Source organism: Helianthus annuus, chromosome 8 (assembly GCF_002127325.2).
Source record: "Helianthus annuus cultivar XRQ/B chromosome 8, HanXRQr2.0-SUNRISE, whole genome shotgun sequence".
NCBI classification, from domain to species: Eukaryota; Viridiplantae; Streptophyta; class Magnoliopsida; order Asterales; family Asteraceae; genus Helianthus; species Helianthus annuus.
This window is the reverse complement of record NC_035440.2, coordinates 107,904,836-107,929,748: the sequence shown is the minus strand read 5'-3', so window position 1 is coordinate 107,929,748 and position 24,913 is coordinate 107,904,836. Positions and strand designations below refer to the sequence as shown.

Sequence of the window (24,913 nt, the reverse complement as noted above, 5' to 3'; positions counted from 1 at the left end):
TGGATCCCAGGGAAGGGATAACGGGTAACGTTCCGAAGAGGAATGCATGTGTAATGGGATGTTGGTTATCATACTCAGTTTTCTATCATTGTAAGACCACTACATCTACCGGGTCGTTGCTTGTAGGGCAACAGGGGTTATTAGTTGATAGCGCTATTAGGTTTGGCACCCTCACGACGTTCGAGGAGAACGGGCGTGAACTAATTACCTTAAAACATGACCAATGCTTTGATAGAGGCATTGGGGTTGGCAATCACATATCATCTGGCCATTCGGTAATCGAGTAATAACAACATCGAAACAGCAAACATCATAACAACAAACAACATAACGTCTTGTAAACTGTTTTACTCACGTGATCGGTAACACAACTTGGTAAACAAACACAAACCTTGAACTCACCAGCGTAGTCTGACACACTTGTTTACATGCTTGTAGGTAATTATTGAAGGAACTTGGGAACTTGTTGTCTGATGCTGCTGGAGTGGTTATGGTCATGATAAACATTTATGTTGATTGGGTTTCGATACATTTATACATTTATACTTTTATGCTTCCGCTCAATACTTTGGTTTTGGTTTAACTTTTCAAACGTTACATTTATTTCAATTGGGTATTTCAATACATTATAACTTGTGTTTGATATGATTGGTGGCTCTTTGTTGGATCGTTGCATCTCCAATAGGGACATACCCTAGGTGGTAATTTGGGGGTGTGACAAAAGACAACTACTATTATATAATCTAACAAAGTACCATACATTTGAATGTAATTAACAGTTGGTATCATGCATAAGTACTTGTTGGTTTTCAATGTTTAAATATATCTATTTACAAACTAACTTGTGTTTGTTTATATGTGGTTAAGATTATTTTTATAAGTTGTATGTGATATATATTACAAATGAAATGTATAAAAAAATATAAAGTAAAATGGAAATATAAATCTCGGAGTAAAGGAATAAATAATATGACAGTTGGATATTAATATTAAAATAATGAAACTTCGAATCAAAACTATAAATTTGAGAATATCTCTTTGTATACAACATTTGTAGTCTTATTAGTAACGTTTCCCTCAACATCTAATATTAACATCCTTAAACCATCCATGCTTTTGACTCTTGAAACTGCAACATATAGTTGTCCGTGAGTGAAAACGGGCTGCTTTAGAAACAAACCAACCTTAGATAACGACTGTCCCTGACTTTTATTTATCGTCATTGCAAAACACACAGCTATCGGGAATTGCCTTCTTTGAAGCTTGAAAGGTATTCGTTTGTCAGAGGGGGAAAGATTGATCCTTGGTATAAAAGTTCTAGTACCAATATTATTACCAGAAATCACTTTGGCTTCAATAATCCGATCACCAAGTTTTACGACTTGTAATCTTGTACCATTGCACAGACCGTTTTTCTGATCAAGGTTACGTAACAGCATGATAGGAACACCAACTTTTAAAACCAATTTATGATTCGGCATTCCTGAAACCTTAAGACCATTTAGAACATCGGGGGGGTAAACATTGTGTCGAATATGGTCAGTTACATTCTCAGATTGGCAGATGGAATCTGAACTTAGATACTCTTTATGATCACCAGGAAACATTGCTAATAAGGTATCATTTATCTCGTGAACAACGTCGTTCTTAGGAGCAAGTATGGCTCTTTCCTGAAAATAATTTGGATCATTGAACGATTCAAGTATCGACGGATACACAAAGTTGATCAGATTACCAATAGGGTTAGTGGACTCAGTAATCAAAAGTTCTTGAGGTATATCAATAAGAGCTTCTCCGTCGTTGCGACCACCAAGTTTTCCCTCGCCAATATCCAAAAGCCATTTAGCAAACTCTTTTGTCTTGTCAATATCACCATGATTCATGCCAACAGTAAGCCTCATGTTTTTTGTTAGCCTTAGTAACTTGCATTTATTCCATATATATGACGAACTCAGGGAAGCATTCACGATATCCTGTCTAGAGCCATTAGGAACAACAGGAAGAATCTGTCTAAAGTCACCACCAAATACAATTACCTTTCCTCCAAATGGTAAAGCTTCGCTATTTGAACAATCAGGCATCAATATATCTTTTAAGGTTCTATCCAATGCTTCAAAGGCATGTTTATGGATCATAGGAGCCTCATCCCATATAATAAGTTGTGTTTTTTTTAAAAGACACGCAAGTTCAGATCCAGGCTTCATGCGGCAAAGAGAATCCTCATTTAGATTCAGAGGGATGGAAAATCGAGAATGGGCTGTTCGACCTCCAGAAAGTAGCAAAGAAGCTATACCGCTTGAAGCAACATTTAAAACAATTTCAGACTTACTTCGAATTGCTGCCGACAATGTCTTCCAAAGAAAGGTCTTACCGGTGCCACCATATCCGTAAACAAAAAAGACACCACCTTTGTTTGTTCTAACAGATTCCATAATCTGATAAAAACATTACGTTGCTCATCTGTTAAAAGTAGTAACATATTATTCAACTCATCTTCCATGGTATTTTGGAAATAAGATAACTCCTCGTTGATCAATCGATTGTTAGACGAAGAAATAGACTCATCATCAGGATAAGGCATATTTGAATAGTTCCTCAGAGATGAATTATTACGAAGTAAGAACTTCTCAATCTCTAACAACGCCAAATTCTTTATTTCTTCGTCAGAATAATTTAAACCTGCAAACAAAATTGAAGATGTATTTAATAATACAATAATTCGTACTGTCGAATATTAAAGTATATTTTGGTAAATATACATAAATGAACTTGAAGGGTAAATAACAAAAAAAAATTTGTACAAATGAAGTTTTTTTTATGTCATTCATATAAAAAAATTATCAACAAAAAAAATTTAATTTAATAAATATATTAATTGAATATTAGATAACATGCAAAAATTAAAAAAAAGACATACCATCAACATTCAAATGTTTTTCTTGTCTATATAAATGTCATCCGATAAATACGTCCATGTTTTCTCCCATACAAAATCAGGTCTAGACAAACTACCAGACATCAGCATTGTTCCAAATAACGTCCGTAGATAAGTAGCACTTCCATACAAATTAGCTTCTTTGATAGCTTCAATGTACTCGTTATCATCGTCCAAAAGCCCTAGCGCATAGCATGCGTCCCTGAAAGTTGGATACAAATTACCATTTACAGTACGAATATCTTCAAAAGATTTTGGTCCCTTTACTTTGTTCAATAATATTCTGAGGTAGTATGCTTCACCAGCTGAAGGAAACACCGAATGAATCCTACCGATTGAAGGATGTCGTTTCCTTATATCCCAACTGCGAGTTCTTAATTTAAAAACATACTTTGATGGAAACTCAACATAAGTAAGATTACGTGCCTCAGGTAATTTTTCGTTACACTTCATCCAAGATAAGAACATAGTAGAAGCAACAGATGGTTTGTTAAGAACCTCGTCAATGTCATCGTCTGCGCCATATACTACGTTTTGCTGACCAGGTAAATGGAACGGCAATCGAATAACTGCGGGATATCGATAATGAATATCATATGAAAAGATCCTCCAAACAGATTCGCATGCAGAAATATACCGGCAATCGTAATACTTTTCTATCTCATCGACTACAGGTTCCTGCTCATCCTGATTTCCACTTTCAACAACTCTAAGAGTAGTTCTATCTGGGCCTTTGTTAATGTACTTGAACAAATATTTGATAGAACCAACTTGATTGCACCATTCAACGTTAATATGCGCCTGGTATCTTTTTAACAAAACTTTACTATATGGAACAACATATCTATTGTCTACGTTCACACGTGATTTAACAACAGATAGGCCAGAATCCCTTCGACGGTAAACTGGAAATCCTTTTTTATCCAAACATGTTTCGTTAACAAATTTCTTAGGAAACTTCTTGGAACACTTACGATCGATCATGCAAGGACAATTCATATTGAGAGGACCACACGGACCATGAATCATGTAGTCTGCCACAAGTTTATATAACTCTGGATCCTCGGCTATGTCTGGAATTTCGGCAGAAATGATTGGATCTAGTTGGTCAACAGATAGAATCTTGCTGTCAGAATGCATGAATACACATATGTGTGCATGAGGAAGTCCGCGTTTTTGAAACTCAACAGTATAGACAACTACAGAGTACAACAACAAATATATAATAAATTAGAACGAAAAAGTAACTTATATTATCAACATTAAAGAGGTCTCAATCCAGACACGAACAGCAAACGTCCAATGTGTACTATGCGTGAGTTCTTTGCTTATAGACTACAAGATCGTGTCGATAAGTTTTCTTTGATTCATAATTCAAAAAGACTTTTCCAACAATTTGTTGTTGATGCTTACACTATGATTGAGAGTGAAAGGTTGTTTTACATACGGCGACAACAAACTCATTTGAGGTCAGAAACTGTTCAGAATATTCAGAATGCAAGTAATGCTGGAAAAAAAAGATATGTCAAAAATTGGAACACGTATCTTTATTCCATCTTCCTTCACTGGCGGTTCTCGATATATGATGCAAAATTACTTAGATGCAATGTCTTTGTGCAAATGGTTTGGGTATCCAGATTTTTTCATCACTATTACGTGTAATCCAAAATGGCCGGAGGTGCAAAGGTTTTTAAAAGATACAACGATAAGGCCTGAAGATAGACCGGACATTTTGTGTCGAATTTTCAAGATAAAACTAGATGCCATAACAAAAGAATTGAAAGAAGGCAAGTTGCTCGGTAGAGTTAATTCTGGTATGTTTATTTATACGATAACATCTAAAGGCTACTATTTTTAAATAACGTTACGTTTTTTTTATTAGTATTACATATCTTCTCCGTATGGAAATAAAAGAGGGTATTGTAGAGAAAGATAAGAAGGATGTAATTCACTTATGCGCTCAATCCGACCAGATCTTGTTTTCACTACTATATCACGATTCTCAACAGCTTGAGTCAGATCTCCAATAACTAATGCAGCAACTTCAGAAGCTTCAGGAAGGTTATATGTCCTACCATCTTTGGATCTTTTACCAATTAGACAAAGCTTCAAGTCGATGTAAGGGTTTTCGTTTAAACAATTTCTAGCTTGTCGATAAATTTTAACCAAAGCGTTGTTAGTGTCTAACATAAGTGTAAGTTCCTCAATGATCTGAACATCAAAAGCTGACTCAGTTATTGTAAAAGAAGTGTTTGAGCCCCTATAAAAGTAACAAAATGTATGGATTAGTAGCGATTATATATGTATTACTAACATTAATATCATATAAAATAAATCGACAATTATAGGTAATTATAAACACTATGAAATTAATACATACCCAACTGCATTTTGTCGATTAAATATTTCATTATCTGTGTCGTATATATACAACTGGCTGAATTTTGGCTCCTTTCCATCATCAGGTAATAGACTCCCAATAGTATGATAATTTTGACCACTTAATCGAAAGACATAAGGTGCATTTCCACGGTTGATAGTTTTGTCAATCCTTCCTCCCATAGATGTAAATGAGAACATAGAATTATAACGACGAATGTTTTTTAAAAAGAATTTGCTCTTCGCACTGACGCCAACATATAGATCTTTCAAAATTTCAGGAGGCTGCTTAAAATCAGGTAACAAAACTTTGCCGTATGAACAGCAAAGGAAATAGTTAGGTTTATTTCGCTTCTGTTCTCCCCTATCCGCCTCTGCTTTCCATAGCTTTGCGCTACACGTTCGACACATGATAATCTGGTCACCATGATCCAAGTAGTCTGTACATTTGTTTATTTCAGTTAAAAGATTAATGTTATTAAAAATAATAAATCTATGTTGTTAAAAAACAATATGAAAATAAATAATTGAAGCAGTATTAAATAAAAGAGGATTAACTATACCTTTTGAAACACCTTTTAAATGTTGATCAATGATATCAGCAACCTCGTTATCATCATCTGTTGTCAAATCAATAATAGGTATAGGTGTTAAGTTTCGTCGTTTTCTTACTAATTTCCGCTTTCCTGATGACATTCTTATCAATGGTGAAGGTTCGTCTGATGCTATAACAGTATTTGGTGGAATTGTAGACGATGAAGAAGGTATCATGACTGATGCTGAGTTGCTTGTAATGTTTCTTGGGATACCACTGGAAGATGCAATGTTTCCTATAAAAATTATTATAACAAATGATATAAAATCATATAATAAAAACATACTTAAAAAAATATATAATTTCGTTAACTATATATTAAAAAGCTTGATAATAATATTGGTAACTAAAATAAAATTAATGTACATAAATGACATGAATTAGTAAAATTTGAGAGATATAAAGTTGTTATGGTTTATAAAACACTTGATGATATAAGAAAAACACTTTATTACATAATATGTTAAAAACAACATTACTCGCGCATTACCTGAATTGAATTTAGATGAGCCGGAAGAGACATTGATACTTGAGAGGACGCTAAAAGAGGATCTATTCAACGTAAAAGTAGTGTTCGGACTAATATTCTCTTTATTTGGCGTATAAGAAGTTAGTGACGATTGAGTCTGTGTTGAATTTTTATTCAATCTTTTGCTATTCAAGTATATACGTCTGGCCTTCCTTCTGTTTGCAGCCTCATCCTTGTCTACATCACGTATAGAAACTCAAATGACATATACATTAGTTAAATTTATATAAATATAAATTTTGTAATAAAGTAAGTAGTATAGATTTGAAAATACCATTGGAAATATCATGTGAAGGATTTGTTGAAAAAGGAAGATTCGTATTATGAGTTTCCGAATATGATATACCAGATGAAAAATTGATGTTTATACCAGGCCTACATAATGATCTGTTATACACGGTAGATGTGGTTGAAGTTACATTTTCTTTATTATTATGAGTTGAATAATTTAGTGTGGATTAAGTCTGCGATGAGGTTGTATTGAATCTTTTACTGTTGGAATATATTCTTCTAGCTTTTGTTCTTTGGACAGGTTCAGGTTTGTCAATGTTGCTGCATGTATCAACTGAGATGATATATGAATTAGTAAAACAATGAAATGAACTGAAACGATAATTGAATTAATAATAGAACATACCGTTAGATATATCAGACAAAGGAGTTCCTGAAGTAACATTTATGTTACGTAAATCGGGACTTGATGCGGATGAACCTTTACGAATGTGAGACATTTTCTAAAATGCAAACTGTAATTAGTTGTCATATATTGTTGGACATAAGTTTATATATAATATATATAATAAATAATATATATATATAAAGATAGATAAAGTAAATGTATAATGAGGATAGAACACGTACCTTATATCACATGAAACCGGTAAGCATAATAGAACACTATTTCATACTTTGTCAAATTCGATGATGATGTTCTTTGTTGTGAGAAGAAATGAGGTACATATAAATAAGAATACATGAGAGTGTATTCAAGTAGTGAAAAGGAAATAACCTTATATGGATATAAATTTAATTGATAGTAATTAAGAAATAATGCATTATGGTGTACCCTAAATTTAAGAAATCTACATTATAGGTAATTAGCCGTTTTTTAAATAACTTATTAGTTGGATCATAAATACATATGGAATGTAGCAAAATCACATATCCGATAGGTATGCTTTCTATAATTAGCACACATGACCATATTTAAACAAAATATTTTTTAGTAACTAATAGTGGACACCATAAAGTCATGTAAAAAATATACTTAAAAAAATCTTATTTGTTTTTTCTACAGATTGTAAAATTTCGATAGTTGTTATCATAATAAATGTTCAAAGACAAATGATTTGTTATAATAAAAACCACATACAAAATACGCATATACTATTAATTAGTGTTAACTGAAATGTAAAAAAAAAGACATAAACAATAATTATTAGAAAAAAACAGGTACATTAAAATGACAATTATTACTCGATACCAAATATCACAACTTTCGAAATTCAAAACATGTATTGTCCGGAAGAAATAGTGTTAAGGAAATAAAAAAAACAGGTACATTAAAATAAAAATTATTACTCGAAACCAAATATCACAACTTTGGAAATTCAAAACATGTATTGTCCGTACCATCAAATAAAAACGATAAATCCAAACCACGAATTCAAACAATCAATTGTTATAGACGACATCAAGAAAAACCAACTTCTCAAAAGTCACCAAATATCTTAATGTTATGAAAACTTGAAAACTATTTCTCAACTTTAGGAATTAAGAGTTTCCTCTTCTCCGCACTGTTGAAATCCTGAACCTCTCCAGTCTTTTGGATCTTCGTTGCAGATGTGTGAGAATCTTCTTCAACATCGTAGACTTGAACCAAGTTTCGCTTCACTTCATCCTTAGCTAACATGGAATCAGGAGTATCAGTGAGATCCAATGAAACAGGTGAAACGGTGCTCGCCATGTTAGACACAGGAGTAGTGTTTTCGATTCTTTTGGAAGCAGAGTTCTAACAAAAGACAAATGTAACAGGTTACAATTGCATATCATATTTGAACATATATATAATAAAACAAAGAGGAAGAAAACAAAATTTGACACGAATACCTTGAAACCATCAGATGTCTGAGATTCAAATTCTGAAGCATCAACATTGAGAGACATATTTTGAGAAGACTGCATATTTTGTTCATATAAAAAAAATATAAACTACAGGAAAGTAAAATATTTTAAACGTAAATCAATAAGGTAAAAAAATTTATATAACATACAGTTATCTGTGAAGAGGATTGCTTCTCTTGAAGAACAGATATAACGTTAGGATCCACAGACAGCTTCAGTATACCGTACTTATGGATGTTATACTTCAAGACGTAGCCAGTAACATCAATTTTAAAAGCAGCAGTCTGGCCAACCAATGTGTCAACTTCAGCAGGAATCTTCATGGAATCAGAACGCTGAAAAATAGTAAAATATTTTATCATTTATGATGAAATTTTTTGTACATACAAAACATAACCAATTTTAATACAAAAAATAAAACTTACAAATTCAGGGTTAGCAGTAAGAATATCATCAACAGACTTTCCTAACAACTTCCGTGCTTCACGATCAAACAAAGTAAGTGTAACAGAAGCTGATGGGTCTTGAACTCTAAGTTGAATCTTAAACCTATTGATAGCATAAGTACATATTTTAAAACCAAAAACAAATGTTATACTTAAAAAATTTGAGGGTTCAAAAGGTCTATTGTCTTACTTGAGTGAAGAAGTTATAGTTTTAAAAGCACAACGATCAGATACACAGGTTCTGAAGTTATAGTTTTAAAAGCACAACGATCAGATACACAGGTAAGAACCTCCTTTGTAACAGCTGAACCTGATTCCTGGGTGTCCTCACTCAGATTAACAACTTTGTTGATCTTCTTGTTACATCTATTACAACCCTCATAGAACCATCCTTCATCTTTGTAAACACCCAGTATATTACCCAGAATAATGACCTTGCAAACCTGCATATGTATATGACAACATAAAAAAATATAAAGTAAAGTTTTACGGAAAAGTTTTAAATTATCAAAAAATGATACCGTCTTAAGCGAAAAGACATCACAAATATTCATAAAGTCTTTGCTTTGCAAGATTTCCTCTTCAACAGATTTTGCCATGGAACCAAGGCTCGTGGATTCACTGACTTCAATAGAATTTTCAAACAAACTGTTGTATAGAAAAAATAAAAATTTATATTTTTATAAGTTATACATTCATCATAATATGGATATTAATTCAATTAATTCAATAGATAAGATAGATAAGAAATAATGTGTACAATTTTTTTTTCATACCGGTTTCTGAACTCATCGACTTCAGGACAATCATGATTGCAAAAAAGACGACTAACGGTGTATGAATTGTTAACATACGCAACCCCTATAAATAAACAGTTGAATGTTAGAAATAATAAATATATAAAATAAGTAAGATTTTAATAAAAAAAAGTTATTAAAGAAAGAAAACAAACCATTCCACCACTTGACCTTGCCAAACTGCAATATAATGATTGCATGAATATTTTTTCCCTTGATACTCTCAAAAAACGACAAAACTTTATCACAGTATTGATCCCACAGAGTAAGAAATACCGTCCGACCCCTAAGTAATTAATCAAATTCATAAAAAAATGGTATAAATAAAGTTGGATAAGTTTCATTATATAAGTATGGTAAAAATATACAAACATATTAATTGTAACAATAATATGTATACTGGATTTTAAAATAAGGGTTAATTGCTTACTCCAGATCAGATATCTCTATAGTAACCTTAACAGCCTGCTTTCCAGTTAATTTGTTAGTTACAGTCTCTTTAGGAAATGATCGAACCAAATAACCAATAACATCTACAACAATAAAAAATAGATCAATAAGAAGACGCCACACAATGAAAATAAAAAATATTAATTAAAAAAAGAGTAACATCTTTTTAAAAAATACTATAACATACATACCTACTGTAGAGTTTGAAATACCATTACTGTTCAAGAGGTCCGCAAAACTCAAGAAATCAAAACCATACGGTGATCCACCAATATCCTCACATGGAATAACTTCGGTTGTCCCCTGGAAACATAGCCTATTTTGATTGTCAACATACCTGTACGTAGAGTTATTAAAACCTATAAATGGATTCCTGATAATCAAACATTTCTTTTCAACTAATGACGGGCGAAATTGTGGTAAAACTCTATTCAAGCATGTTGCCTCCATCTTTGTCCCCTGTATAACGTATGAAAATTATACTTAATAAAGTATAAATTTAAAAAAAAATTCATATATATATTTAAAATTTGATAAAAATAAAATAAATATACCTCTTCGTCCATTAGAATCATGTCAAATGAGTATAACTGACTGGGATTCCTCCTTTCAGGGTGTTCCCAAACCCTGATCACCCTAACCTTGACAGAAAACCGCTCTTGAAAGGCATCAACAGCTCTGAACATAGTAATGTTATGGTTCTCCATTATATCTATCAGACGAAATAAAACGTATTTCAATATACGAATCAAGATAACTAAAGAATATGAATCTAAGTAAAATAAACAAAATGCATAACAATTTTCGAAATACAGAAATAGTTTATAAGAAATCTTTTAAATCAAAGAAGTCAAAGAAGTTTATAATATGGTTCTATAAAAATTGTACGATGAAAAATTAGAACGTAACCAAATAATGCAGTAATATGAATGACACAATGCGGAAATGGATGAAGTTTTGAAATAATATTTATAGTACCAAAATGAAAAGGTATATAAGGAAACAATCAATTATTATAATAAAAATGATAAATTTTGAATAATCAAGCATCAAGACTCAAAATCAGCATCAGCAAACAGCAATCAAGATCCAATCAACAACATCTTCTAAATCAATACCAAAAAAATACTAAAAAACTGAATATGGATAGTATGACTTTGAATATTCTTTAAAAAAATATAATAACGAATTATTATTGATAAAATCAATTTGAAACTTCTTTCCAAAAATAAATGAATATTTTACGTGTATCATTAGTAACATAAACAAAATTTACGGTTGTTATATAAGTAAATAATACAGTAATCACCATTCCTAAAAATTACATATTGTTTCTAAAAATAAATAAACCTATTTTACTTATTGTATTCAGTATATATAGATATATAAAGATATATAGATATATAGATATATAGATATGATTGAACAGTATGAAGCAGACATTTATATGAATCACTTTTCCGATGTACAGTTTTTGTTATTAATGTATAATCGAATCATTTAAATAGAACATAAAAAGCAAATAACTATAATTGTGGTTATATATAATAAAATATACAAATGTGAAAGAGAGGTGCAATATACTTACCGATGCTTGTATTTGGATGTCTGATGATGAACAAAAAAAAGAGAACGCTTCTCAAGTTAACGTTTGAAACATTAAATTATAAACAATTTTCCATATATAATGAAAACAGGGCGATTAAGTATTGAAAGGAATATATAGGAAATCTGTGATGAGAAAAAGAAACAATCTGTCGATGAAGCTATCAGTCAGAGAGATTCGAATGAACTTTTTTTAGGAGTCGTTGACATTGCTAAGGAGTGTAAGAAAATTATATAACTTAACATTTCCTGAGACTCCTTGGCAATATCAACGACGCCTCTATGTTCCAAGCAAATCATATTGACTGATTTTTTATTCAACTGAACGTTTCTTCTTAACAAAACAGGTTTGAATTGGAAATATACCTTACTGAATAAGTCACAGGGATATTATAATACAATACGTTAGTAAAAAAGCATATACCTTAATGTATACATCAATGTAGACGGCACAGGAATACTATAAACCTACAAAAACATGTTTGAATGCGAATTAGACATCAGATTCTATACTGAAAATCAACAGTAATGTTAATTATCAACCATGCAACAGAGCTTCAATGAAAAACAGATACAGGCTAAAATTAAAATTAAAAATAAGAAAAAAAACAACAACTCAAACAAATCTTCTATTAAAAAGAATATGTTCAAATAATTTATGGTGCATACAATACAAAATCAGTCAAAATTAATAATTTTTTAACGTTGAAATTGTAAAATGAGGTAAACATTTTATATTTTATATTAAGCTTATATAGATAAAAGCGAACAGTATGAAGAAGACAGATATATGAATCACTTTTCCGATTTACATTTTTATTAATTAATGTATAATCTAACTCAAAATATTTAGGTTTATAATAAAGAGTAATAAACAGACATGGTAAAATATCTTAATATGTTTATTTATATTTACTAACTATGATAACTATGATGTTAACATCAGTTATTAACAAATGTTTTCTATATGTAATATGGATTAATATTGTAAAATTTATTTCTTTATGGTTTATTTGGATCAATCTTTTTAAACATTGTTTTTCTATTCTAATCATACACAGTAAAAATTTAATATAACTTGATATTAGGATAACGGGCAATTCAATAATGGGAACACAAACTAATAGTCCAAACATAGGTCAGATAATATAAATTGTAATAACTAAAAGTTTAAAACTATAAAGTTTGTGATAAAATTGTATAGACATAAGTAATTAATATACGTATCATATAAAAACCAAAAAAAACAAACCCATAATGTCAAAGGAGTACTAAATATGGTTCAAAGGAGAAACAACCCTTTCTACACTCAAAACTTGTTCAGTTTCGTCAAAACAAAAATAAACCGTGTCACCCACCTTAATGCCAGCAATGTTCATTAATCTCGACCAACTACTTAATGCATAACAATAACCTTCGAGTCTCGCTTGACGTATAGTACCATTAGGAAATTCCTTTTGAGGATTAAGATGCAAAAGTCTGATTGTGATACTTTTAACACCCAAATCAAGTTTAGCCTTTATGGAAACATCATCAGGAAGCCGCTGTATTTTATTTAAAAATTTAAATTAATAAGAACATCAATCTTATATCTTATATAAGTTATGTATTATGTAAAAAAAGTATATATTTAATATTTATTAGTAACTAAAAAGATATTACAACTTACAAAATAGTCAGCAGCCATTCGAACAAAACGAATAATATGTCCAGTGGCTTGTTCAGCAACAGCAGTGGGAGGCAGATCTTGAAGAGAATCAATAGGTGCAATATCAACCTGAAACTTACATATAAAATTTGTTAGATTTAATAATTCAAATAATCTATTATTATATTTATATTTTAAATATAAATAATAAACAAAAAAAAAATACTTACATCATCGACATGTACATGATCAAAGTTCATTTCAATACCATTTTTATCAAATACTCTTAAATGGAAAGAATGACCAAACCATTTTGTAAATAAAAAATAAGAACCAGCCTCCAATTGATATTGAGTAACTATCACATCAATACCCGCTGTAAAGCAGACTTTACCATTACAACTTTGAACTTTAACATGAAACTCTTTATTGCCTAAATACATAGTTGAAATTATATCAGCAACCGTATAATCATGAGACTTTGAAAGGACAGAATCAGGTATCACCTGTATAAATGAAAACACAAATTTTAAATAAACATAAGACTTGTAAACAATTATGAAAAAATGTAAATATAACGAAAAAATAAGCAAAATATAGATATATTAAAAAATATTCTTACAGTAAATTGAGAAGGCGTAGCTACAATGGATGACCAGAAACAAATAGAACTCAAACCATTTACACAGTATGTTAACTTGAATGTTGTAGAATCCAAAGGAGTGAAGATTACAAAAGTGCTAGCTTTAATTCCTAAATGTGTAATGACATCAGACCAACCATGGAAAAGGAAAAAGATTCCTTTTGCTTCACTTATGTAAACAGTAAATTTACGGTCGTCGTCTGTTTCTATATGAACATTAGTAGGAGCCATATAGACACCCTATAATTTAGTCGTCGCGTGAGAGGGAAGAGCCTTATAAATAAAACAATTGAAAATAAATTTTAATTAAAAAATATAATAAACAAAGGAATATAATGAAAAGGAAAAATATATATAAATATGATATATGTTAGAAATTATGAATTACCATAATAAATTCATCGGCTCTACTCAAATGCCTACAGAAAGATGGCTCCCTGCTACTGATTTGAATTATAAAAATTATATTACGTTCAGATAAACATAAACATTCAGATAAACATAAACATAAACATATCTAACAAAACAAAATACACATACATATTATACAGATTATAAACACAAACTTAAATCTTTCAATAAACCTAAAAAATTTTAAAAATCAACAACCATGTAAAAAAAACTATAAAATGAATTCATAGAGATGATATGTAGAATAACCTAATTAAAAAATGTACATTAATAATTACTAATACACCTGTTAGACATATAAAATACTTATCAAATCATAACAATCAAATAAATATACATAATTTCCAATTTAAAAAATTTGTATAAATACAGTTACATATATAACACAATAATTATAAAGAGTAGTACAAAACATATTGTATTGTAGAATATATAAATATTACCTTGATGAACTTCCTGACATATTCAAAACCTACACACAACAGTTACAAAAAAAAAAAAAAATATCATGATTACATATTCAAAAATTTTAAAATTAAAAAAACTATAATAAAAAACAACTTCATAAAATCAAAAAATTTCTGAAGCAGTAACCTGTTTGTTTGAAGAAGATCTATAACACCTGATGAAGAATCAAAAAAAAGGAAGGCAATAACAAAAGACTATGATTAGTCAATAGATATAAAAGATAACAGATTAAAAGATTACGTATTACAGGAAGAACATATATACCTTGTATGTCCGAAGAATCGATATAACACCTTATGAACATTCAAAGTACAAAAAGGAAAAAAAAAAACCCTAAAATCAGAATTGATAACAAATTACAGATAAAAAAATTAGATCTGATGAGAAGTTGTACATACCGTCGATGTTTCAAGAATCGTGGTTAGATCTGATGAATAATCGACAGTCGATCGATAGATAGGAAGGTTAAAAAACCCTAAAATCACAAAGAGTATAAGAGAAGAAAGAAAAATGGGAATGATAGACGGTTTAGTGTGTTAAATATGGAACGAATATTAAGGACCCGAATGGGTAGGTGGATCCCGTGTCGGGTCATTGCAAGAATATGAGGAGATGTGTATTTTGGCGGGAAAAAGAGGTATGGAGGCCCTAGTAGGTGGACATGTGTCCCCTAATTAAGGCTTTTATTAGGTTGTATAGATTAGTTTGTAAAGAGTACAAACAAAACATTAAATGTTACACATAGTAATATAATTCAATATTAGTTTGTAAAGAGTAGTGTTTATTCTCAATTTTCTTACTTTGATGAGGGTGTGTGGTGAGGGCGGGGAAAACTTCATCGGCGTGGACGCAATGATAGTGATGAGATGTATTGTTTTGATTGGGTGGTGAGGTTTTTATTGATTTTTTTTTCTTTTTAAACATAAATTGAATATAAAAGTTTATACCACGTGTCACACCACGCCATCATTCCACGCTCCACCTCACCCTGCACTTTTTTGGTCTTGAAGGGGAAATATAACACTGCTGATGTGGCGCTTCATGCCCCTTCCACACCGTGTAGGTTAATGGAAACAAGTTAAACAAAGTGTTTAAAAGCAAACTAAGTTTTAGAATAAAAAAGTTAAGCTAACTATTATGATGAAGTGTTATCACCAATTAATCATTCTAAATAATAAGTAAACACACAAGTCATAACTATTTCTATCCTAAAAAGTTATATAACTTACCAAAATATAAAAATGTAATTGATGATGATAAATGGATGATTTCATGATTCATAAACAACATATCTTCATCCATATTCAATGCATCTCCAACCCATTCATCTACACACATATAGTATTCGTTTAAATATTCAATGCATCTCCAACCCATTCATATATACACATATAGTATTCGTTTAAATAATTCATATTTACTAATGAAATTAAGGTCGGGAATCCATCGGGTCAAAAATGGAGGCAAGAACAAGATAATAAATTTAAGTATTAGTATGTATTTTCTACCAATTTAAGTATTACTCTTCAATATTTTCGGGTTAACCACTTTTGTTGTAGCATTTATGTAGTTTCTAGCAATTTGATTAGGTATTCGTAAATTGTTAGAAATCAAAGTAAATCGGTTAGCTTTGGTTGGTTCAAGCTTTGTTTGGTTTGATCTAAGGTTTGAAAATTTTGGATTTAATAATCTTGACTGTTTGAGCATGAAATTGGTCGTGTAAACCAAACCATTAAATTTATTTATATTATTTATCTTTTCATTTGTTGTTAATAATAAGGACCAACCTTTACGGAAAAAAGACAAAGTGGTTCAAAGTGAAAATCGGAATTGTTTTGGCCAGTCTGACCGACATTGTATATAGTGGTCGACCCATATTATCTATCAAATAGAGTAAGAACCTTAGGTGTGTTCAAAAAACTCGCAGCTCACTTGAAAAAAGCTTATTTGTAAATGATCCGGCTCGGCTCAGCTCAATTTGTAAAAGAGCCGAACTCGAGCTAGGCATAGCTCGGCTTGTGAGCCGGCTTGATTTTTTTTATATAGATTAATTTTAACTTTAAGTGTACTCAATATAAAAAAAGTGTGGGAGGGGGTTGAAGTATTAACATTCTAAGTTTAATTAATCAATAACATATAACAATATAGGAAAAGAAACAAAATATATACACATAATACTTTTAATATATTTTTGGGTTTTTAAAATATTAGAAAAATAAAAATAATACATATACATATATGTGTAATTTTTATTTTGTTTTTTTGTTATCAATATTTATCAAAGAAATTAAAAAGATTAAAAATAAATATATTCACGAGCCGGCTTGAACATTTTACGAGTCGAGCTCGACTTTTGAGCTTGATAAAATAAAGGAGTCAAGGCGAGCTGACTCATTTAAATTTGATCTCGATCTCAACCTATCTTGGCTGACTGAAATATCATTTAAGTTAAGCAAATTTCTTACATTGTTAATAGGTTGGATTGAAACGACAAGATTTGAAAACCATAGTGATTCCTAGATAAAAGTATATTTTTTTGGCTTAAAGTGAGAATTTTGATCAGATACATATACAAAAAGCGAATTTAACTCAACACGAATAATTATTATGAACTCGTTAGAATTATATATGATTTATAGACTCATGTATGATTCTAAAATATAACTTTTTCAGTGCAACCCAAGTAAGGGATTAACCAAATCAAACCATTTGTGTAATGTCTAGCCTCTTGTGTCATCAATATTATCAGTTTTGTCCAAAAAAAAAAGCTCACAGTTTTTGTTTTGATTGCCCAAATAAAAACTTCCTAAAGTTACTCATGTTAGTACCACTCATATATGAGCACATTTAACTATTTGAGACGAGACACATTTGCGATATTTGAGACAAGACATTCTTTGTAGCCCAATATTTTTGTTATGGACAAAACAGAATAAACCAATATATATGATTTGACTAAGTTACAATTTCTTTCTAAGGATTCAAAGATGTTTGGACTAGGGGTGGTAATTCTTGACACGACCCGTCAATTTGACCTGAACCCAACACGAAAAAACAGGTTTAGGTCGACTAACACGACTCGTTTACAAAAACGTGTCGGGTTTGGGTTGATCTGTATTAAAAACGAGTCGGGTTCGGGTTGATCCGTATAAAAAACGGGTTGACCCATTAACCTGTTTAACTATTTAGATTTTTTTTTATATTTTGTTTTTACCGTTTCTATTTTATATGGCTAGTTATAATAATGTTAATTTTGACATATTATATTATTTATTTGTTACACTCATACTCATCATTAAACATGTTATCCATAACCCGCTAAAAACCCAACAAATCGCTTATAAATCGTCAACTTGTATGACTCATTTAAAGATATGGGTTAAACGGATCGGTTTCGGGTTGACCCGAATTTATATGGGTCGGGTTAGGGTTGAAATCTTTGACCTGAATAATAATATGGATCGGGTTTGGGTTAAACATTTCAACCCACCAACTCATAACCCGCCAACCCAACACGATTGACACCCCTAGTTTGGACCATACCTATGCATAAGACCAAAGGGTATGGGCCTCGTCTCCGGCCCATCCCCCTCGTCATGGATCGTCCCACACCGCCCCCTGGGGCCCGTCGCGGCGCCATCGTCCTCTACGAGATGTTGGAGACGGAGCGAATGGTTTGAAAAAGTGGACCCCCTTCCACGGTAACATCCCTTTTTTATAAAAAAAATAAATAAATAAAAATCACCCCACCACTATATATTCAACCTTTTCACCCCATTTTTTTTTACCAAAAGCTTCCACTTTTCACCCCATTTTTATAAAAAAAATTCTCTCCCAACCTTAAAAAAACTTATGGATCCCTACAACCCAAATAATCCCAACTCAAGTTCACTCCCGTTTTCGTCACCCGGCTACAAACCCGCCATGGAAAACTCTTTTGCGGGTTACCAACAAATACCCAACGCTTTCAACCAACGAAACCAATACCCTATGCAACAACCCAACATTCCGTTCAACCAAATGCCATATCAAATGCAGCAGCTAATGCAAAACCCGCTAAATATGCCATATCAACCACCGCCACAAGCTCATCCAACACAAATCGAGGAAGAAGATGATGACGTTGAGGTTGTGCCAGAAACGCAACCTGAACCTTCAAAAAAGAAAAATACAAAGGGAAAAGTTAAAAAAGAAGACGCGGCCGCCAAACAACAACAACGGCCATGGTCAAAAATTGAGGGAGAGGCGTTGGCGAAGGCATATATTGGCTTGTCAACGTCTCCTATAATCGGTAAAAATTAATTTTTTTTGTGCATTATATTATTATTGTTATTAAATATTATTTGTACATTATATTTTTTTAGAAAATATTATTATTGTTACTAACATTTATTTGTACACTATATTTTTCTAACAAAATATTATTATTGTTACTAACTTGTAGGTAACAATCAACAAAGCGATGGGTTTTGGCAAGAAACCCTTGATATATTCCACGCGATTATGGAACAAGGTGAGTACAGAACCGTTGATTCTATCAGCTCCAAGTGGCGCAAGATGAATACGTTGATCCAACACTTTTGTGGGTTTTATAACACAACGCTCACCAACAAACCGAGTGGGTGGAACAACGAAAATGTTTTCAATGAAGCGTTGCGTTTATACGAAAATAACATAAAACTTCTTTCCCACATCTCCGTGCTTGGCAAATTGTAAAGGATAATCCAAAATGGAAGGCAAATCCAAATGAGGTTGCAAGCGCAAAACGAGCAACCAAACGGTAAAACTTCCGAGTCAGGAAGTTATAGCGTTGGAGGTTCAACCGGTCGTTGCCAAATAAATATCAACGACGAGCCCGAGTATGACGAGGAGCCGATTGGAGAGGAAGAACGTCCCCCAGGAAGGGACAAAAGTAAAAAGATAACGGCTGAAAAAAGGAAACAAGCCGATCAGGAAGTGGTGGTGGTTCGAAGTTGGAAGGTATTATGACCGAGTTGAAAGCATTCAACCAAACCTTTACCGAGACGCAAACCGAGAAGGTAAATGTGAAGAAACTACAAGCCGAGAAGAAGCAAAGGAGGCAAGAAGAAGCGCAGCAGTTGGAGGAATGGAAAATAATGACCATCGACCTTCGCAAATATCCCGAGGAAGACCGTCACATCTTACAAATGATGAAGGAAAAAATTAGGAAAAAATGGAGTGAGGGAGTGTAGTTTTTTTTTTTTTTTTTTTTAAATGTAACTTTAGTTTTTTTTAAGTGTGTTTTTTTAGTTTTTATTTAAATGTAACTTTAGGTTTTTTTAAGTGTGTTTTTTTAGGTTTTATTTAAATGTAACTTTAGGTTTTTATTTAAATGTGAGTCTTTTATTTACTTTGTTTTAATTAATTAATTAAATCAAAAAAATAATAATAAAAAATAAGTGAGGACCATCCACCACACCCTTGGATAGTCCCCAAAAGAATGATTCTCCGCCTTTGATTAGTTGACGCCTACGTAACAAATGGTACCTTTGCGAACTATCCTCACCATACCCTTTGTTCTAACACACACCCCTTTCAATGGACTGAACTGTGACACTAAATCTCATAAGCCGACAATATTGTACATTATTGAATACTCTCTCTAGGAGCCATTATTGTAATTCACTGTTTACTCAAAACTCAAATTTCAAAATTTACATTAACCCCCTCAAACATCGATACACACACAACTCCCCATCTCTCTCTCACGTACGATTATGCGTGTAATACACACACTAACACACTACTAATACTGTGTGTTATACTCTCTTCAGTGTGTGTGAGAGAGAGTAGAGAGAGAGAAAACATCGCTTTCTCAAGAAATCTCACAACTTTTTTGCTCAATCTTGTTTCTTCATTCTTCTAACGTCTATTTTCCCGGTGACCCGTCTTTTACGACGTCGTTTAGGGTTCAAAGAACTCTACTATGGCTAAATCTTGGAATAAACCATGAAGATCACCGGAAAAACCGATCTTTCAGCCATCAAATCATCAAAAGTTCCAAACTTTACACCAGATTCGGATCTTTTACAAAAACCCATTTCAAAAAAACATTCGGCTCGGAAAACCCGGAACTCCGGCGGCGGTTTACGGCTGAGGAGCACCGGAATTCCGACCGCCGGAAAAAGGGGTTCACGGCCGGAGACTCCGCTGCTCCGGTGGAAGTTTGTGGAGGTTAAAGAGGAAGAAAAAGAGGAGAAAAATGATGAGATTGAGAGTGAAAAACAGTCTGATTCTGGACGGAAAAGTCGCCGGAGGGAGGCGGTGACGACGGTGTCGGCTAGGAAGTTGGCTGCCGGACTCTGGCGGTTGCAGGTGCCGGAAAAAGGGGTTTCCGGTGGTGGTGAGTTGTGTAATGTTGCAAAGAATAATGGGTTTGGTTTTCAGGTAAAGAAATTGTTGAACTTTTTTTTTTGTTTAGTTTAGAGGCATTGTAATGTGAATAATATTGTTAGTTCTTGAGTTCTGATTATAAAAAAATAAAAAAAAAATAAAAAAAACCCTAATTAAAGAACTATGAATTTAGGGATTAGGGTTATTTCGTTGCATAAATATTGTCAATCATGTGAAAAATTCTAATAATAAGGGCTATTTGGTATTTTGTTATTTACTTCAATTTTTTGTGCATCAATTCATTCTCTAATTACAAACCCTAATTAAATAACTGTTAAATCAGGGTTATTTCATTGCATAAATAATGTCAATCATGTGAAAAAAAATTAAATAATTAGGGGTTAAATCAATTTGCAACAATCTTTTTCTGCCCATTTTTTTCTCTAATTACAAACCCTAATAGTTAAAGAATTATTAAATTAGGGTTACATTAATTTTTTTTTTTTTTTCAAATCATGAAGAAAAGCTGTCCCCAAATCTGTCCTTTTTGATAATTTTCTTCAAATTGATTGACTTATTGAACAATGGAACTATTTTGGATTTTTGGGCATTGGTGTTTCAAGAATATGATTGCTTGTTTGAAAATGTAAAAGCTCATAATTTCAAGATCTTTTAGTTCATATGCTAAAATGGTCCTGAAAAAAGGTCTACATTTGACTTTTGGGTGTCCGATACGATGAAGGGTCGTTTGTTTGCTTCACGATTGTTAACAAGCCACGTATTTGTGTAGATATTTGAAAAACTGTTGAGTTTCAAATAAATAAAAACTTGATGTTGACTTGGAGAATCAATTTAAACTTGATGTTGACTTTGAATGATGTGTTTGTTGCAGCCTGCAATTGATCATTCGGGGATCCATTCGCCTGCCCGTCACAATAGAAAGTCGTTTGATTCTCGTATGAAAGAGGTGCCACAAAGCCCTAATTCTGTTACTGGATCAAGAAATAAGTTTCTTCACAAGGTATTTTTACTGTTCTGTAATTTACTGATTAACTTTCTCTCGATTCGAAAATGAAAGTAGTTTCAAGTTTGTTTGATATTCAAAGTCTAAGTTCGGCCAACAAATGAAACCTAAAATTTAACATGTTACAATGACCGTTGATCTTATTTGTCTCCGATATTAATATTTATATTAATGCCGAACAAGAAAAAAAGGATGATGTGATATGGCTTTTGTCTCGGTCCCAAAAGTAGACAATGAACAAAAATGGTGTAAACTGATGGAATAACGTTGTGTTTGGATGTGCGTTTTCGAAAACCAATAAAGCTAGAAATGTGTAGATAATTTACCTTTATCTCGGTTAATTATATGTTCTACTTTTATGATCTTCTAGCTTGAACCAACGTTCCATTTTTCGAACTCTGCAATGGAGGGTGCAACCAAGTGGGACCCGTGTTCATGGAAAGCGTCGGAAGATGTAAAAAGAATCTACGGTGAATCAAAGCATCTAGAAGAACAAGTAGGGGTGATGTCGGTGGTGTCGGGGCTCGAATCAGAGCTCGAAGCAGCCCAAGCGCGCATTCACGATCTCGAAACCGAAAGACGGGCTTCAAAGAAAAAACTTGAACAGTTTTTAAAGAAGTTAAATGAAGAACGTGCCGCGTGGCGGAGCCGAGAACATGAAAAGATCCGTGCGGTTATTGATGATATAAAATCTGAATTGAACCGGGAAAGAAAAAACCGACAGAGAATGGAAATCGTTAATTCAAAGTTGGTCAACGAGTTAGCGGATGCTAAGTTGTCTGCCAAACGGTACATGCAAGATTATGAAAAAGAACGGAAAGCAAGAGAGTTGACGGAAGAAGTATGTGACGAATTAGCTAAAGAAATAGGTGAAGATAAAGCGGAAGTCGAAGCGTTAAAACGGGAATCCATGAAAATGCGAGAAGAAGTCGACGATGAAAGAAAAATGTTACAAATGGCGGAAGTTTGGCGTGAAGAACGCGTGCAAATGAAGCTCGTTGATGCGAAAGTAACACTCGAAGAGAAATATTCTCAAATGAATAAGCTAGTAACGGAACTTGAAGCTTTCTTGAATTCGAAAAGATCGGATCTTGATATAGAAGAGACCAATAGAGCCGAAGCGCTAAAACAGTGTGCTGAATCGGTTAACATTCAAGAAATTAGTAATTTTAAGTATGAGCCCGCGAACCCAGATGACATATATGCAGTTTTCGAAGAGGTTAATTTTGCCGAAATGAATGCAAAAGACATTCAACAGTTCGATAAAAATGGCGGTAATGTAGATGATGAAGATGACGATGATGAAAGTGGGTGGGAAACGGTGAGTAATCTTAACAACGAAGGATCAAATTATTCGCCGAACGGAAGTGATCCGTCTATCACCAAAAGCACCCGAAGAGAATGGGAAGAAAACGAGGGGACGCCAATAACCGAAATAACTGAAGTGTGTGTGGTACAGAATAATAAAGTTCCGAAAAAAGGGTCTTCGATTTCACGGTTATGGAGGTCATCGTACTCGAGTAACGGTGACAATTGCAAGATTATATCGATGGAGGGGTTAAACGGGCGGCTATCAAACGAAAGCCATCTTTCAAACGGGGCCCACCTTTCACCAGACCGTAGCTCGGGGGTGAGCGCGTCTGACTGGAGTTGTTCACCGGGGTCCGGTAGCAACCCGCATATCACAAAAGGGATGAAAGGGTGCATCGAGTGGCCTCGTGGAGTTATGCAGAAAAATAGTTTAAAGGCAAAGTTATTGGAAGCGAGGATCGAAAGCCAAAAGGTACAGTTGCGCCAAGTGTTGAAGCAGAAGATATGAACTTTAAAAGAAAAGAAGAAAGGACGTTTTCGCGTCCGTGCTACTGAAAAACGGTGATCTTGATGCTCGAGCTTGTGGCTTTAAAGGCGATTCGTGTAAAATTTTAAATCTTGAGTATCTATTTTGTAGGTAATTTATGTTCAAGATGTTGCGATATTGTTGTTCGGTTGTAGGATTATAATGTGGCATATGAAATGAAACCGGGACCATGTTTTTGGATCCGTTTTTCGCTCGTATTTGTTTTGTCGCTTGGTTTCTTGTTATGTTTTGATCATGTGCATAGGATTCATAAAGACTTGTTATGTTTTGATCATGTGCATAGGATTCATAAAGACTATGAAACCGGGACCATGTTTTCGGACATTGTTATCGCCTTATTAATCTTGTTTTATAGGTTGTTTCATGTGTCTTCAATCCCAGGTTTCTTCTTCTTCATGGCTAGAGTTTTTCAACCTGCCACTAAAAGATATGTTAAGATAGTATGAAATTGTTCAAATTACTGAATTATAAGAAATTACTAGACATGTAATGAGTATACGATATTTTAATTAAATTTTTTGAAATGAGTTTAATATCGGATTTTGGGTAATGGTCAACCGTTACTTTTTAACCACATATGACCATAAATGAATATACTCAATAACTGCGTGTATACCCATGAGCCTGATAAGTAACGTGTATCAGAT

At 32.6% G+C, this 24,913-nt stretch overlaps 2 protein-coding genes and 2 long non-coding RNA genes across 4 annotated transcripts; 1 reads left to right on the top strand and 3 right to left on the bottom strand.

Moving 5' to 3' along the window:
* Positions 1 to 1,016: 1,016 nt before the first annotated feature.
* LOC110870495 lies at positions 1,017 to 7,169 on the bottom strand. The gene is made up of 7 exons (XM_035976108.1): positions 7,076 to 7,169; positions 5,878 to 6,144; positions 5,316 to 5,754; positions 4,906 to 5,195; positions 3,013 to 4,134; positions 2,452 to 2,679; positions 1,017 to 2,287 (listed from the first exon to the last, which is right to left on the bottom strand). Exons 1-7 carry the CDS (start codon positions 7,167 to 7,169, stop codon positions 1,017 to 1,019), a joined length of 3,711 nt encoding a protein of 1,236 aa, XP_035832001.1.
* Positions 7,170 to 9,784: 2,615 nt separating this feature from the next.
* Positions 9,785 to 10,342, bottom strand: LOC118480890. Its single transcript, XR_004864099.1, has 3 exons — positions 10,236 to 10,342; positions 9,961 to 10,091; positions 9,785 to 9,869 (listed from the first exon to the last, which is right to left on the bottom strand). It is a non-coding gene; the product is annotated as an uncharacterized LOC118480890 (long non-coding RNA).
* Positions 10,343 to 13,320: 2,978 nt separating this feature from the next.
* LOC118480889 lies at positions 13,321 to 13,843 on the bottom strand. Its single transcript, XR_004864098.1, has 3 exons — positions 13,739 to 13,843; positions 13,530 to 13,637; positions 13,321 to 13,404 (listed from the first exon to the last, which is right to left on the bottom strand). It is a non-coding gene; the product is annotated as an uncharacterized LOC118480889 (long non-coding RNA).
* Positions 13,844 to 20,717: 6,874 nt separating this feature from the next.
* Positions 20,718 to 24,463, top strand: LOC110873622. The gene is made up of 3 exons (XM_022122583.2): positions 20,718 to 21,438; positions 22,277 to 22,405; positions 22,779 to 24,463. Exons 1-3 carry the CDS (start codon positions 21,001 to 21,003, stop codon positions 24,225 to 24,227), a joined length of 2,016 nt encoding a protein of 671 aa, XP_021978275.1. The 5' UTR covers positions 20,718 to 21,000; the 3' UTR covers positions 24,228 to 24,463.
* Positions 24,464 to 24,913: the final 450 nt, after the last annotated feature.

Bases quoted from the DNA above. Each gene is read 5' to 3' on its own strand.
- LOC110870495 (XM_035976108.1), bottom strand. From the start codon at position 7,169: ATGTCTCACATTCGTAAAGGTTCATCCGCATCAAGTCCCGATTTACGT. The intron at 5,196-5,315 runs GTATGTATTAAT...TTACTTTTATAG, and splicing joins AATCGACAAAATGCAGTTGG to GGGCTCAAACACTTCTTTTA. The intron at 2,288-2,451 runs GTAATGTTTTTA...CAAGCGGTATAG, and splicing joins ACTTTTAACAGATGAGCAAC to CTTCTTTGCTACTTTCTGGA.
- LOC110873622 (XM_022122583.2), top strand. From the start codon at position 21,001: ATGAAGATCACCGGAAAAACCGATCTTTCAGCCATCAAATCATCAAAA. The intron at 21,439-22,276 runs GTAAAGAAATTG...TGTTTGTTGCAG, and splicing joins ATAATGGGTTTGGTTTTCAG to CCTGCAATTGATCATTCGGG. The intron at 22,406-22,778 runs GTATTTTTACTG...ATGATCTTCTAG, and splicing joins GAAATAAGTTTCTTCACAAG to CTTGAACCAACGTTCCATTT.